The sequence below is a fragment of the Mizuhopecten yessoensis genome, unplaced genomic scaffold (genome assembly GCF_002113885.1).
Source record: "Mizuhopecten yessoensis strain PY_sf001 unplaced genomic scaffold, ASM211388v2 scaffold4505, whole genome shotgun sequence".
In the NCBI taxonomy this organism is placed as follows: Eukaryota; Metazoa; Mollusca; class Bivalvia; order Pectinida; family Pectinidae; genus Mizuhopecten; species Mizuhopecten yessoensis.
In genome coordinates, this window is record NW_018405580.1 from 63548 (window position 1) to 80690 (window position 17143).

Sequence of the window (17143 nt, forward strand, 5' to 3'; positions counted from 1 at the left end):
CCCCCCCCCGGAAATTTGGTTCCGCCACTGAATCAGTAGATCGTTCGTTACAATGACATACCCGACATACCGACACCCCAGCCCCATCACCCGTACATGCCTAAGGATTGTATCATCTGTCTGTGATATCAACATCCCTACTCACCTGTATAGTCAGTGACAGTTCGTAAACAGCAAAACCGAGCACAGGTGTAGTCCTCTACATATATACGTAAACCATGGCACACCTTTGGGTCCCGACACGGTCGGTTGCACACCATCGGGTTTTCCCTACACAGTGTGACACATTTTAAATTACGTCGAAATATTCCACTATCAAACCTGTTACACATAGGATTGTGAAATAAACAAGATCCGTGAGGTTAATTTCCATTATCACCTGGAAATCAATAGTCGTTTTAATATTTCAACGTCACATATATAATCAGCAACGGATACATACGGTCTACATACTATGATCTTACAAGTATAGCTATAGTCAGAATTAGATAAAGCATACGTGACAGATATTGTTTTCTAGCATTGTCTTTGATTGACGTAAGGCAGCGGTCATAGTGTGTATCAACGCCGGGTACCGGTAGACTAGCTGGAGAGAGGCGAGGGGAGGAATTCGTAAAAATGTAATTAGAGTGTCTGTGTGATCACTGTCGTGTATGTTTACACACATAGACTGAAGATAACATACTTTTTACATGGAAGACCAGAAAGGTACTAGATTATTCCAGATATAAAAAAAAAAACTGTTAATCAATTAATTTGCATTCCCAATTTTTTTTATTCCAAATTGATTGTCTGTAAATTTGTGCATGTTACCTTTGTCAAAACCATGTGTTATGTTCGATGACATAAACCATGTGTTATGTTCGATGACATAAACCATGTGTTATGTTCGATGACATAAACCATGTGTTATGTTCGATGACATTCATTGGACATTTAGACGCAAGGACAAACTCTGTAGTTGTATAGATATATATACATACGCAAAAAACATCCAAAGTCCTTGTGATGTTTAAATATAAAAGAATTGACAGAAGAGTTCCTTAGTACTTCTCTAGTATTTCACCTCTTTAGAGGTTGCTTATTTAAGTTGCCAAGACAACAAAACAACATAAATATATGTTAAAGTTGTGTTCTTGTCCTGTCGACAAAAACAAATATTTCCCCTGGTGAGCCTATATAGAGGTGATTGTAATAGGGAGGTACTTGCCCTGAAAATTGGACAAATTCCTTTGTCTGCACTGTCGTTATTACTTCTTTGACCATGTATCTATTTAAGTAATACGCATCCAACCAACATTTATTAGTTCAGTGTTCTGAAAAGGTTAAATATTCGTGTTTCTTTTATCCAACAAGTTTCCATTCCATTGTGTTAGTGTTATAAACAACAAGATAGCAATATAAACTATGCAGTTTGTCTCATTGATGCAGTTATAGGGCTGTCATTTATATTATAAATGGTTGTTTCTCTGACAAAGGTAACGTATTTACAGCCAGAGACATATAAATACAGAGATTGGCAACTCTCGCTGATCTCGCAAAATCACGCATGATCTACGAGTGTTTGTTTTGACAGCTTATCGACCTGGTGACGATAGTCTGGTCAGTGAGTTACCTGTGTGAGAGTTCGATCGTGTATTCGTTAGTTCGTGTCAACATGTCACTTATCCTAGATATATGGATCATATAAAGAAGCTGGTTAGAAATATAATGTTATATCTGAATACGTTTTTGAAATAAAAAGATGAACGAGAAAGGAGTGCCGGTGTCATGAAAGGAATTAACTCTCGCACATCACAGCCGCCATTTTCACATGGTTATTTTAAAGTGTATTTTCAGAGCTCAATTATCAAACTTTGCAGGTATTGTAACAACCTCATTTTAATTTCCTGGTTAGAAATATTATACGTCTCTGTTACAGCCAATGAATGATTGTTTCCGAAATCTTCCGTTGGCGTGTTTACTTGTAGTTATGATGACCTGTACAACAAGATGTTATCTTTAACTTCTCTTCTGTGAATTGCTGCACACCTCCCTCTCCAGTCAGATACACTGCCTCGGTACATGTTGTCTACCTCAGTGTGCGGGCATACTGTTGTACTATTTAGTGTTTTAGTGGTCACAGTAATCATCCAAATTATTATGACGCATGGGAATAATTATAATTATAAGATGAGTTTGTTTAATAAGGTGCATTCACGTCTCTGTATATATATATCGTACTAAGGCCTATGAGACTTGGCATAGTTAACACTTGTACTGTTCATGTCTGTTCAGGTGTAGATAATAAAGCAGATTATATATCACACTGTGGGGATAGCAGGGTTTCGTCTGCTTACGGTTGAGTGATTTAGGTTTGAAGCATACTAAATATAATCCTAAGTAACGGTAGATTGTGGTTTGTTTATTATATATAGACCCCTATACATAATAGTGACCGCGATCTTACAACGATCTTAGTATAGGCGTTGTACCACCATCACATACTTATTCATGTAACGAATTGCCCATCTTTTATTTTATTTACAAGGCTATATCATGGACACCAATGGATTTTTATATCATGAATCAATGATGAATAGATACTATGTATATAATATCTTCGATGGCAAACTGTCACACAGGTAAACTTTAACATTACTGTGATAGCGTTCCAGTCCCTGCTTTCTAGAAAATCTCTCCTTCAAAAGGTGATGTCACCTGATCATCAGAGACGTATACATTACATATACGTACGACATATCTAGAACAGGATACAAACACGTATTTCATGTTCAATATTACGTGTTATCTCTTAACAACATCAATAGCTTTCAAATTAAAAATTTCATCAAAAGTCAGAGGTAGTACATGTACCTTGATAACTTTAGATTTAAACAACGATATACATAATAAATTGGTATTGGGAAGGAATCTATTGTTAAACTTGATCGCGATATTTTTTTCCGTCAGCGTTTTGTTAATTTCCCAGGCAGTCATATGACCAGCACGAAAACAGGCGGTTTTTGGACATTTACACATTGTCGTGATAATTACGAGTCCAAGTTCATTTTTTGTCATTTGATTTAACTCGCATGTGGTGTACATCAGTTCTACCGAACGAATATATAATCAAACAATTTTTATTTTCATTTTACGCCATTTAACTACTTTGTCATTTTCCTTAAACTTAAAACAACTTCATTTTTCGTAATTAATGTCGTTCGATGATAGGTATACTATCTATAGTTCTAAAAGCTATGACACTCTGGGAACCCTTGTCACACAACAACATCGAAAGCATACATCCCTGGAATGAGATGCGGACTAACCTGCATCTGACAGCTAAGATAATACACAAAAACTAAATAAAATTTCACCCATGCTCACTAAACTTGATATACTTGTGGCTTTCGCGCCTGTCTTTAACCATCCTCGATATCTAGGGATTACGCTCACTTTCGCTCTCTGCACCCCTAGAATATGTCATAGCAAAATTGAAGGCTTGGTGTGCGCCACCTTGTTGATGAGACAAGAAGACGAGTTTGATCCTTTGATGTACATCAAATGAATCTCGCGGTCACGTAACGGTAAAAATTGACAGGCTTTGAAGTCGGGCGTCTCTCCTTTGTAATCTTCAAAGGACAGGTATCAGCCTAGCGATAAGTCATTTTTTTCTTTACCCGAGACCTGTAATCAAACAGCTAGCTTCGTGCCTTCAAATATTTTTTGACATATTCCAGGGGTGTAGAGAGCGAAAGTGAGCGTAACCCCTGGATATTGAGGATGATTCCAGGGGGGGCAGAGAGCAAAAGTGAGCGTAACCCCTGGATATCGAGGATGGTCTTTAAGACTATCAATATTTTGAATATGGGCAAGGGGAAGCAATCCCTGTAGAAATGTGTTTGAAAAGGTAATTTGTCAAATAGTTTCCTAATACTTTTCGTTAATGGAGTAAAATACAGTATGTTCTTTATTAACTAAAGAATTTAATTCAGTTTTCCTGAGTAATATCTATAGATCAGATGTAGTTTTCAATATTTCTTTTATACATTTTGTTATAAAAATTCCTCAACAAAAAGGTAAAATGCCATCCCGAATGATTGTCTGTATATATATATAGAAGCTCATAATTTAACATCATTGGGTCGGCAATTTTATCAAAAGTTCAGGGGATAGGCAAATGTAGATTTGAGTGACACAGGAACACGTACATTGAATCGAAAATCGACACTTAACGCTTTCTTCTATAAAAAGAATAATGGGGCCGAGACCTGAGAATGGAGAATGTATGCTGATCACTAGACTGACTACCATCCCCGAAGTTTTTATGAAGAATTCCTCAGCTGCATTTTACTACTAGCTGAATCAGACATCCAAGTGATCAAACATTTTTGAGTTAAACTTGTTTCTTAATAATTCAATATTCTAGAGACGGTGGCCAGTCTAGCTTATCACTTTCAGGGGATATTCTGGTTAATGTTTAGTTCAGTAAACAGCTGAATGCATTTAATGCCGTTAAATGTTTCAAATAATAATAAATGCATAATATTTTCATTAAATATCCAGTAAATATAACGTTTAACATGTCATGGTCTTGCAAAGGGTTTTTCACGTTATATGTAGGAACAGAATATTTAGGTTTTTCAATCTCCACAAATCAAAGACGAACTGTCTTTACGTGTTGGAGGAGAAAGCTGTTGAATACAGGAATAGCCGAGTTGGTAACACAACAGCACTGTGGGGGAAAGGCGTCACCAAACAACCAAATGGACTATTTAAACATTTTTAGAAAAAAACTCGCTATTGAGCTCAATCTCGACAGGTCTGTTTACAATATTTGATATATCGGTAATAACAATGAAGGTTCAGTGGGGGGACGTAAAGTGTTGGACAATATATACAGCCCTACCTGTACATAAATGGGGATATTGTGCGACTTCGGTTTTTGAAGAAAAATTATTCAAGGTGGGCAAATAACTGGGTGATTTTTTGAAGATTTGACTATTTCACACATACTTACGGAGGAGTCCTTCAAACTTTCAATTCTCTTTCCCTATTCTGCCCAGTCATCATTCCCCAAGATTTTGAGTTTTTCAAAGGGGTCCTGAACATCTTTTTCATGTTGCCAGGTCTCTTTACCAGAAGATATAGTGAGTTTTTAAAACGTGAGCTAGTCCTTTGGGGAAAAACGTGAGTCCATAACTCAAATATCTGTGTCCCAGAAATCACCGCCTTAATTTATCTATATACTATTAACCCTTGCCCCGTTCCCGCTGTTTCAGGGATGTTTCATAATAAATAGGTTAGATTACTTGAAAGAGTTCTTAGAGAGGTGGCCATGTTATCATTTATACCAATTTATACAAGACTGACCCCCTCTTGTATTGTATACAGACGACAAAGCAACATAAATGAGTTTTTCTGAGTTACTTCCCTTGGTATGGCATTCATTTTTCATTTCGATACTTTTCAATTTACAATTCTGCGAAAGAAAATAAAAGTAAAAAGTAGAATCCACAGTGGGTATTCCTCGGGTTTGACCCCTAAGTTTATTTTTTTTATCCAAATACTTAGATTATGTGTAAAATGTATCACAAGATGTGTTTTATGTAGGATATATCTGTAAAATCTTACTTAAATATTCCATAATAATGCCAATAATTATATTATAACTTGACGGTAGTTCTCTTCACCTTAACAACAGATCCCAGAGGGGTCTTGGCGCCCACCATTGTACCATCTTCATTAGTTCTTTGTCAGTTTAATATTTTCTCTTCCTTTCTCTTATCTGTATGATCGAGTCATGTTAACAGTAAATGCACCATGAGGTAACTTTTGGACTTAACTTATCCCTGTGTATAAAAGACAACTTTCAAAGTGAGCTTGTCATTCCACATATTTACTAGTATAATTCTTAATGTGAAAGAAATAGAACTGAACATTGCAATATGAGAAAGATCTGTTAAGTTCTTCCTTCGGCCATTTTGTTTATATGATCAGTCTCAAAATAAAACATGCAATTAATCCTGAAAAATAGCTATAACAAACCTTCAATGACAAAATCCAAGATGGCAGCCTGTCGGCCATTTTATTTATCAGATCAGTCTCAAAAGAAAACATGAACAACTAGGGACCAAGGCGAACCTACATATCAAATTTGATTAAGATCTCTCCAGTACTAATTGAGAAATAGTGACAACTAACCTTTACAGTCAAAATTCATGATGGCTGCCTGTCGGCAATTTTGTTTATCTGATCTGTCTCAAAGGTAAACATGCACAACTAGGGACCAAGGGGAATCTACATGTCAAATTTGAGAAAGATCCCTCCAGTACCTCCTGAGAAATATCCATAACAAACCTTCACTGTCAAAATCCAAGATGGCTGCCTGTCAGCTATTTTGTTTATCTGATCAGTCTCAAAAGTAAACCTACGGATAAAATTTGAAAGAGATCCCTTTGGTAGTTTCTGTGAAATAGCATTAACAAGAATTGTTTAAGGACAGATGATGGACGACGGACCAGACGCAGGGCGATTTGAATAGCCAACCATCAGATGATGGTGGGTTAAAAATGTAACCCCTTTCCTGTTATTGGGCCCCATCCCTCTGTCCCTAAGGGAGTCACAGCCTTTGTTTCCATTCATTTAACTTTGAATTTCCTTGGTCAAGAGATGCTCATTATCAAAATCAGTGAATATTCCTTCAGCTATTCTGCACTAGTATATCTTTTCACAATGACCTATAGTACAGTAGCACACTTAGAGGCAGGTAAGCTAAAGCTTTCTGATTGTTCAATGTTACTCTGTATTATAAATCACCAAGACAGCATCAAAACATTGGTTTATATTTATTTAAGTCATACTTTTAAAATGACTGCATCATCTTGAAAATAATTTTCATATCAGGGATATCAAGATCACAATATATTTGTATCAAGAAGAATCTGATGTTTGAAATATTAAGTGGAGCACAAAGGATTATTGATGGTCTCATCACTTATAATTCATTGCTGTAATTGCTATCACTAGTGCATGCAATTTTTGTGCTAATTTTACCTTCTCCAAATCCCTGTGAAATATGCACCCATGAGCATGACACATTATCAAATAGACACTGCCAACACAAAACAATCCTATCATGAATGGCCACTTATTCAGTTGTCTCCCTTTGATGATCCAGGAATTACCTTGTTAAAAGTCTCCCTTTGATGATCCAGGAATTACCTTGTTTTTTAACAGTCGTGGTCAAGACTCAAGACAGCAGATTGTTATTCAAAACAAATAACTTTATTATTCTTTTTCCAAGATGAAATTAAATTATTCCGAATCTTACTTTGCTACACCTTATAATCAACATTTAGATCTGCTATATATCAACACACTACAAAACGTTTTTGGAATGTATGTTTATATATAATGGACGGAATGTAAATAAACAGCTTCATTACATAAAAATAATAACTTAATAGGTAAGTTGAGTAACATAGCACTACATCATGTATAGCATTCTCATTGTTTCTCTATGTGTAACATTTCCATTGTTCATCTTATTTTACAGATTACAATATACGTGAGATTTCTTAATACAAAACTATATATATCACAAATGGTGTAGATTCCTTGTAAATTGATTTTCAGATCTCATTGCCGATTTTTTTTCAAAGTTTCAAATAAATAAGATTAGGTACTTTGAAATATTAACAAATCATGAACAATCAACATGTCATGCAAAATTGATTTGTTGATAACACACAAGTCTTAATTGTCAGAATATTTGCATCCATAGCAGTTACAAATACAACTTTACCGCTATAAACCAAACATACTTGTTCTACGGCCTTTACTCCCTGAAAACTTCATTTTTCATGAAAATGTCAGTTCTGTGACAATTTAAGGCGTTGGACCCCATCTTCACCCTTCAGGTGTTTTTGACATGTTTCACGCTGTACTTCAAGATTAAAAATACAGATAGTTTTTTCATTGAAAGAAGTAAGGTTTTTAAAAACAAATTCCTATGAATCAATGTGAAAATATTTCTATCACGAAATAATGAAAACATTAAATTATGGTGACCTGACTTGTGTTGGAAAATGTTGTATTCCTTCAGTAACTCCCCAGGAAATAACAGAAGTGATTTGAATAGATTTGTTTAAACACAAACATCCTTAATACTGTGTTTCATACACATAAAATAAATTTAAAAAAAAACATTCACTCCAGGTCAGAATTTAACAAATGTTACGAAATTCTGTCCACAACTTTGATGTGGCATGGTATCACAAATAATGGCAGTGTGCATTATCATAAGGGCCACTGAAGACGTCGTGTTTAAATCAGTATAATCCAGTGTAACCATTTAATGTCCTCAGCTCACACAATCTCTGACAACACAGTTTAGTTTCTACACTGTAAGTAGTGTCACACTCGTAAACTGGCTCGGGCCTTCTCTAGGATTTCTTTTCTGATCTTTGGGTAGTTTGGATGTCCCTCTAAAACCTGTAAAATAGACACAAAATGAAAGTAAAATACTACTGACTAAACAGTTAATTGAATAGCATTGCCTAGGGAAACACAAGCCGGAAAAAAGGTATATTGCCTTAAGAGGCACTTTTGCCTCACAGTGCATTTTCATGTGCTGTATTGAATTATGTATTGAGCTACATACATATCAATAAGTAAAACAATATCCAATCAGAATATTCTGTTTTAGAAAAACAATTTTGGAGATTCAACATTAGTTGTAGCCATTAATTTGGTTGTAAATTTTGTGAAGCTGAATGTTTTTGCTTTTTTTTTTTGCACTGGCGAGGACAGAAACACTTGTGGGAATATAAGTTTTACCAGAAACATATCAAAATCAAACTCCAAATTATGGATAGAATTACACAGCATATCTGTTGTTGTCTAAAACAAGTCACTTTATTCTGTTCTAGTCTATCCAGCTGTTATCAATGTAGCAGCATGTTGGAAAGACACGAAGAGAAAGACTGGTATTCTTTCGGGGGCATGGGTGACCACTCTTAACACTACAGAAACATAGAAATGCTAACTAGTTCTACTAACCAATGACTGAATACAAATTGTTTCAATCCAAATGAGACAAACTTACATAATGACAAATGTCAACAGCATCCACAAATCTTTTGGCCTTCATGTAGTTAAAGGCAAGCTTAAAACCTGAAATACAAAATCACAATGTATATAATTCTAGTGAGTGATGTATTATCTAAGATATCCTACAGTGCTTCAAACACCACAACTCAGGTAAAAATTCAACAGTTGACTGTTGTAATCAAGTAATTTCCTGATGAGGACAGGGAGATACGAACAAGATAATTATGGGAAAAGAAAAATCAAATCAAATAGTGAATCCCTCATTGTCCACACATTATTGTACAATGCACTTATTGGTTGATCTGTCTGAAATACAAACATATTTTCAACCAATTTCAAAATATAAAAAACAAAACAGCAATAACGACGATAGGTACAGACTTACCGATGACAGGGTTGTTTTTGTTGCCATATTTCCAAGCCGACTCATAATTAGAAGATGCATCTTTGTAGGACTGTTCCTTTTCCATGATGTAGCCCATATACTCGTGTGCCTTACAGCAGGACTGAAAACACATAAAACACACATTGCATACAGTGTTCTGATTAAGCCCTTTATAAATGTACATCCCCACTAGGCATTTAATACTACATGCTTTTTTATTATCTTTACATGTCCCAATTTTGCAAATTTGATACAATTGTTTCCTTTCAATTCATACAGAGGCAATATTAATACCAACACTTAATGCAGTGTTATTGTCTAAGTATCGTTTAAACCTTTTTGTTCAGAAAAAAATGTCTTTAGAGATAAATCTATCGGAATCATTCATTATGTAAGACCTTTTCCTTAATGAAGGTTGTTTTGTATTTATATATACATGGGATACTATTGTAAAGGCTAAATATAATGTATGTTATTTTTTCATGTTTTGTTTGGTGATGCTAAAGCTATCCCTGTACACCAGATGGTATACACTACCTTGTTGTGTGTTATACACCTCTTCAGCAAGTCTGTAGCCATGTCATACTTTGCAGACTGAAACAAAACAATAATAATAAAAAGTTAATGTACAGTAACATGTATGGCTACTGTATAGTGCTATCACATTGTTATATCAACCTTTCAAGGTGTTGCACCTGTACAAAATTCCTCTTGTTATTCCGCTACCATACTTATTTATTCTGATTTTATTATAGATTTTCTATTGGAAACATCTTTACATCAATTACAGGTTAACAAGAAATCTTTCAAATTTTATACATTTCTCTTTCTCACATATTTCCCCCCCTATTTTCAAAGTTTTCTTAATTAGAATATTAACTAACATGATGCTCAGGGCCCATTCAATCCATTTTCCATTATAATCAATCATCATTATACCACTAGATTTATTTAATCAACTAAAATGATTTACAGATTAAAGAAGGATTAAAATGATATAGAATGATACCTGTATATAAATATCAGCAAGTAACAGCCAGCTCTTCTCAAGATCTTCTGCATCCTGAAAAAGATATTTCAAATTATACTGAATAGTTTTAAACTATCTGGTTTTACTCCCTATCCTGTAATGTTAGCTGTATTTCACCTGCAATGAGTCCAGTGTGGACACAACAAAATGTGTCACTATTTGACACCCTAAATATCAATACATTTGTTTACATTGACTTAAAATTAATGCATTTTTATTTTTTATTACACACCTATAATTCAGATAATGTGAACAAGAAAAAAAGGACTAGCCTGCATTGTCCAGTTATTCTTTGTAATGCGTTTGAGCTGGTTCCTGGCCCGGGGAGTCTGTTTCAGTACCATGTAGGCTGCTGCCATGCCATATAGGGCACCAACATGGTCTCGCTACAACAGAATGTGTTATTTATTTACAATTATGTATTCGTGATCATTTCTTTCACAATCATGTATGCATAAAAGATAGAGAAAATCCAGTTAGTATAGTGTTTTAATTCCTCCAGTTTCCTAATAAAAGAATGTAAAGCAAATTACTGTATACCAAGAAACTATTGCTCAGTCAAATATTCGCCCTTCGCTGTGAAAATCCATGTTTGCCTAGTGTTAATTTCGCCTTTTACATGCAGAAACTATATACGGCATGATCAGGTATTTATGTTCCCTGTCACGATAAATGCCCATGTGAAGAAAGGGGGAAAAAAAGAAGCAAAACTGAGGCAAAAATTTACTGGTATATAGTAGTCAGTGATGATGGATTAATTTGTGTAAAACTAATTCCCTATTAATTAAAATTATTAAGAGTTTGTCTTACCGGTATTTTAACACTTTACATAAAGACCCAGGTGCACTATTTAATGTGAAACTGATGCTGGACTATACATAAAAAACAGGCTGTTGTGTCGAAGTAAATATGGAATGATTCATCATTTCTATAGAATATCTTTCCTACTTTACTATATGACACACACCAGAGTATTGTGGCTTTCTGTGCCTCACCTCATTAGTGGAGATCTCCAGGAAGGCATTTAGGGCCTTCTCTACATTAGCCTTCTGTTTAGTGGCGATCAGTGTCATGTTCTCCAGCAGTTTGGGGCGGATGTCTCCTGGCTTAGGTTTCAGCTCCTGCAGAAATGTAACTTATTTGTAGAAACTGGCATTTCACTATATTTTCATCCTGATATAGTACAGTTAACTTTTCTAAACTGTATCCTGTGTAACCTGTTAACTTGTATAAGCTAGATTTCCAACTAGCTCCTTCATATGTATACTGTTAATTGACCTGTGCTATCTGTCAATTATTGAACAATGAAAGAACAATTGAAATTTGTCATCGACAGTGTAGGTCTTCACACAATCTGAACATTTAACCTTACAATATCAGAATGCATTTTCAACATCATTTGTCATGCTTGGTGGTAAAAAATAAAACAAGAGGCCCATGGGCCTTAACGGTCACCTGAGTCTATAGTATTTATTTTTGTTGTTGAAATATGTACCAATTTGAGTAAAAAATAGTATAATGTTAACTTAACTTTGTCAGGACCATGAGCTGATCATTCCTAGACCAATTTTAAGTGAGATCGGCCTATTAGAACTTAGTAGCAAAATAGCGGCCATGGCAGCCAAATTGTATTTCTGATTGACCCGAAAAATAACAACACTTTGTCAGGACCATGAGGCGATCATTCCTACCAACTTTCAGTTCAATCGGCCCAGCAGAACTTGACTTTAAGTTTGAAATGTAAAATGTTAACGGACGACGGACGACGGACGACGACGGACGAAAACGGATAGCAATAGGTCACTTGAGCTAAAGCTCAGGTGACCTAAAAAGCAATCACACAATCATTCCGTTTTTTAGTTTTTTACCTTGAGAAGTTTCTCTGCGGTACGCACTGCCATCTGTTCACTATCAGCTTTGTCATTAGCCCTGAAGGAGAAACAACACACTAGTCACATGCATGATGTCAAAGTTGACAAAACGTCACATATTTTTTTTTTATATTTACATTTGCCCCTGCGCCGTCCCATTACAACAGTGTTAGAGGACAAGTGTAATTATATAGGCTATAATTTACAACTGCTCGACTATAATTACAACTGCCTGTTTCAGGTGTAGGAATATGTAAACAAACAAAATGGCCGCCTGAAATGTATTTTGAGGCAGGGCAAATGGTTTTTGTAGGAATATGTCTTAAAAAAGAAAAATATGTAAACATAAAAAATAACTGGTTGTCTGGATGTAATTATTGTTGCTATAATTACAAGTGGCCTCTGGCAAATCCCATGAAACCCGCTAGGATTTGCCACTTGTAATTATGTCAACAATAATTACATCCAGACAACCAGTTATTGTTTAAGTAGTTGTTTTAAAGCTATCCTAAACTGTATATTTCAATTTTCAATATTACATACAGTATAAATTTGTAGATTCTGTATATACAGATAACATTTTGCCCATACATTTTTGTCTCAATAAGCAGCACCATGTATCACTTCCATTTAAATATTTTTCATGTATATCTTGAACTAGCCTACCCTGCAGAATCGCCTTCCACGGTCTCGAACACCTCCCCACCGACCGTATCATTGTCTGGATTCAAGCAGATCTCTATCATGTTGTACATGGAAAGGTTTCCCCAATCTGAGTCCTTCCTCGACTTGTTGAAGTATTTGAGGGCTGCAGTGGGATTTCCTGTATACCTATGTGGAAAGTCGATAATAAGATATTATTATGATGAACAATATGTTTAAAAATCTTATATTACACAAGCTTGATATCATGTGTAATATCCCTTTCACAGCTCGTCAGTATACATAAGATACTATCAAGTAACAATACCAAAGTTATAACAAACCCAAAGACCTAGGATAATATTTCCCAAAAGGCAGATAACTGAGGTTGATGTTAATAGGATTGTTCCTTGCGAGGGGATAAACTATGATGTCTCTATAAGTAAGAATTTACAATGAACATATTCTACCTGTTTTATCACCCCCTGAAGATATTATCAGCAGTTTAATGTTTCGACACTAAGAATGGTGATCTTCATGACCTTAATCTTAGACATCAAGACTGTACATTTGTAGCATTGTAATTGGCTTTTTAATCTGGCAGGATTAAGTTTAGACACATTCACTATAAACAGGTTGTACAAATCTGTTCAAGGAATAATGACACTTAAGTTTGGACAAGTGACCATTCGAAGATCATCTGTTATTATACATTTAAAAGCATTCTGCAGCTAAGCCTTATGATAAAAACTATACCATCAATGAATAAAATATAAGACCTAGCTCGCACTCATACAGTCCTTTACAGTAGTTACATCTCTATACTGACCATTCATACAGTCCTTTACAGTAGTTACATCTCTAAACTGACCAATCATACAGTCCTTTACAGTAGTTATATCTCTATACTGACCATTCATACAGTCCTTTACAGTAGTTACACTATACTGACCATTCATACAGTCCTTTACAGTAACGACATCTCTATACTGACCATTCATACAGTTCTTTACAGTAGTTACATCTCTATACTGACCATTCATACAGTCCTTTACAGTAGTTACATCTCTATACTGACCATTCATACAGTCCTTTACAGTAGTTACATCTCTATACTGACCATTCATACAGTCCTTTACAGTAGTTACATCTCTATACTGACCATTCATACAGTCCTTTACAGTAGTTACATCTCTATACTGACCATTCATACAGTCCTTTACAGTAGTTACATCTCTATACTGACCATTCATACAGTCCTTTACAGTAGTTACATCTCTATACTGACCATTCATACAGTCCTTTACAGTAGTTACATCTCTATACTGACCATTCATACAGTCCTTTACAGTAGTTACATCTCTATACTGACCATTCATACAGTCCTTTACAGTAGTTACATCTCTATACTGACCATTCATACAGTCCTTTACAGTAGTTACATCTCTATACTGACCATTCATACAGTCCTTTACAGTAGTTACATCTCTATACTGACCATTCATACAGTCCTTTACAGTAGTTACATCTCTATACTGACCATTCATACAGTCCTTTACAGTAGTTACATCTCTATACTGACCATTCATACAGTCCTTTACAGTAGTTATATCCAGCATCAAGGGTTGCTCTTGGCGATGCATTCTCAGCCTGCTCCAAAAATTTCGGTACCTCATCTAATTTACCATTTCTTCTCATCAGGTCGATCTGTCTGGAGAGCGCTTCATAGTGGTCTGTTCAAATAAACAATAAAGGGCTTCAATCTTATGTCACAAAACAATTTGGAGTAGGAAACACAAGTACTGAGAAAACAACAAAAGTTGGGAACAAATCTAGGAAAGATGACTGTGTTTAACATGTTTACAATTAAGACAGCTCGATTGTTTATATCTGCTGTACTTATATTTGCATTTTCACCACATCTAGTGAAACTGACAGTAAAAACAAGGCAATACTTCTTTTGTTTATTACAGATTTTCAGTCCTAAATTTCTAAAGTTCTGTCATACAGGACTTTACAAAACAGAATCAAATGTTGATGTGATTGTTTATGAAGCTAGAATTTTAAAAGAACAGCTACATTTTGGTTATATATCAAAAACCCTATTCTGTGACGGTAAAAATATCCTGAATATGTACCTGGTTTAATTGTCAACAGCTGCTGGAAGTGATACATGGCAGAGTCATACTCGTTCTTCCTAAACATCAGGTCAGCCAGCATCTGTTACAGCAGAGAGAAATATCTCAAAAACAATTTCTGAAATCATCAGTTTGTAACAAGCCTAAAGAATGATGTTCCGACTCATAAAGGATAGTTTCCTATGTACCAATATCATGGGACTGATTTTCCTTTTAATACAATGTATTCAAAAACATTTAATTTGCATATTTTTTCAGAAGCAAATTAGTCTATTGAACGACCATGATCACGACAAATAAGAACATTTTGAACATTGATAAGCAGTTTTAGGGGAAGTATTTAATCACAAAAGTATACAATACCTTACCATACCAAAATCTTCAAATTGAACTATGCAAATTCTTCCTTAATACATGGATTTACTCATTTTTACACCAAAAATAATTCTGCATTTTCAAAAGAAACTCTTACAATGGTTGCTGCGTCATTTTCTTTCTCGTTTTTAAGGAGCGTCATGAGCTGATGCTGGCACGAGTCCAGGTCCTCTGTGGTCAGATACAGTCCAGCCACATCTAACATCACCTGTGAACAATCAAACATCAACTGGGTCATTTCTACTTGTACTCCAAAATCATCAACCATCAACCAATCAGAGCTAAATTCTATTTCATCACTGATGAACATTGTCCATCTCCTGATCCATATTTGATCAGCATTCACATAAAACATCTTACATGTATTCTAAATTATACACGAATCAGAATTAGGGAAGCCCCTGTAACTGCATAAATATGCACGGCCACGAGTCATGTTCATCTATAAACTTATGGTAATAGCAGTATTTTTTATACCCCAGCTGGTGAAACATACTAGAGTGCCGTTGAGGTATAAACAGTATTTGCTCTTTCACAAAATGTAGAAAACATTATACCCATTAATATTGACAATTCAATATTGATTTATATCAATGACTTTCTACCAATCAGATCTAGATAATGTTATTTTACAACAGCACTGATTTTATTCCTGTCTTGAATCACCCTTAAAAGTGTAAACCAAACAATATGAGGGATATATTTTATAAGTATGATCTAATTGATTCAGATTGATTTTCAAACGAGGATAAAATGCTTCGACAGCATTCAACCGACAAGACACTTCTATTGTTGTTTTCTATAATGATTTTTGACAATGCCATGCCCACTGTGACATACCTTGCTGTCATTGTCGTTATAGACAAGAGCCTCCTTGTAGAACTTGATGGCTTTGTCGTAGTCTCGCTGTTGTGTTGTCTGCTCGGCCATCTGTACACAGATACTGTAACAAAATACATTAATTAACCCTTTTGCCACTGTAGACCATAATGGATTCATCCAGATCAATGCATGGTAGAGTCTACTGAAGTTATATAGGGATGAAAGGGTTAAGTCATCATTTCATATGTTTGTATGAAGATACCAATACAATAAGAACTAGAAATGAAAACACCAAAAATATTTCCTTATAAATTATGGATAAAAGGTAACAACAACTCACTCTGATGCCAGCTGTTTCTGTGCCTGTACCATGTCTGGCTGTTCCACTTGTGCTCTCTTCAAAACCCTGAAATAACAAACCAATCTGACACTAGATCTCTTTCTATTTGTTTTTTTTCTGTCAGGCATCCCTATGTACCTGAATGTCTTTGTCTTTGAGTGATGGAACTGTGTGTCTGTGATATATCTGTGAATGTTATGTCTGTTTAGTACCGGAGTGTAGCTGTGATGTACCTAAATGTCTTTGTATTTGAGTGATGGAACTGTGTGTCTGCAATAAATCTGTGTTTGTTATGTCTGTTGAGTACCGGAGTGTAGCTGTGATGTACCTGAATGTCTTTGTATTTGAGTGATGGAACTGTGTGTCTGTGACATTTCTGTGAATGTTATGTCTGTTGAGTACCGGAGTACCTGAATGTCTTTGTATTTGAGTGATGGAACTGTG

General features: G+C 35.2%; 2 protein-coding genes across 3 annotated transcripts in view; both read right to left on the reverse strand.

The window, feature by feature from the left end:
* LOC110449118 (VWFA and cache domain-containing protein 1-like) overlaps nt 1-256 on the reverse strand; it is a 29164-nt gene extending 28908 nt beyond the window's left edge. For both annotated transcript variants that reach the window (XM_021495754.1, XM_021495753.1), the window contains exon 1: nt 146-256. The gene's annotated coding sequence lies outside the window, so the exon portion shown is untranslated. The remainder of the gene's footprint in view (nt 1-145) is intronic.
* An 8127-nt stretch (nt 257-8383) lies between these two features.
* The window catches only part of LOC110449120 (tetratricopeptide repeat protein 21B-like), a 50689-nt gene continuing 41929 nt past the window's right edge, over nt 8384-17143 (reverse strand). The window contains exons 25-38 of the mRNA XM_021495755.1: nt 16700-16765; nt 16378-16480; nt 15635-15745; nt 15163-15244; nt 14607-14757; nt 13049-13213; nt 12380-12440; nt 11507-11632; nt 10784-10897; nt 10491-10544; nt 10019-10075; nt 9482-9602; nt 9092-9159; nt 8384-8478 (exon numbers count right to left, since the gene is read on the reverse strand). Coding sequence (XP_021351430.1) covers nt 8401-8478; nt 9092-9159; nt 9482-9602; nt 10019-10075; nt 10491-10544; nt 10784-10897; nt 11507-11632; nt 12380-12440; nt 13049-13213; nt 14607-14757; nt 15163-15244; nt 15635-15745; nt 16378-16480; nt 16700-16765 — 1357 coding nt within the window. The 3' untranslated portion in view covers nt 8384-8400. The remainder of the gene's footprint in view (nt 8479-9091; nt 9160-9481; nt 9603-10018; nt 10076-10490; nt 10545-10783; nt 10898-11506; nt 11633-12379; nt 12441-13048; nt 13214-14606; nt 14758-15162; nt 15245-15634; nt 15746-16377; nt 16481-16699; nt 16766-17143) is intronic.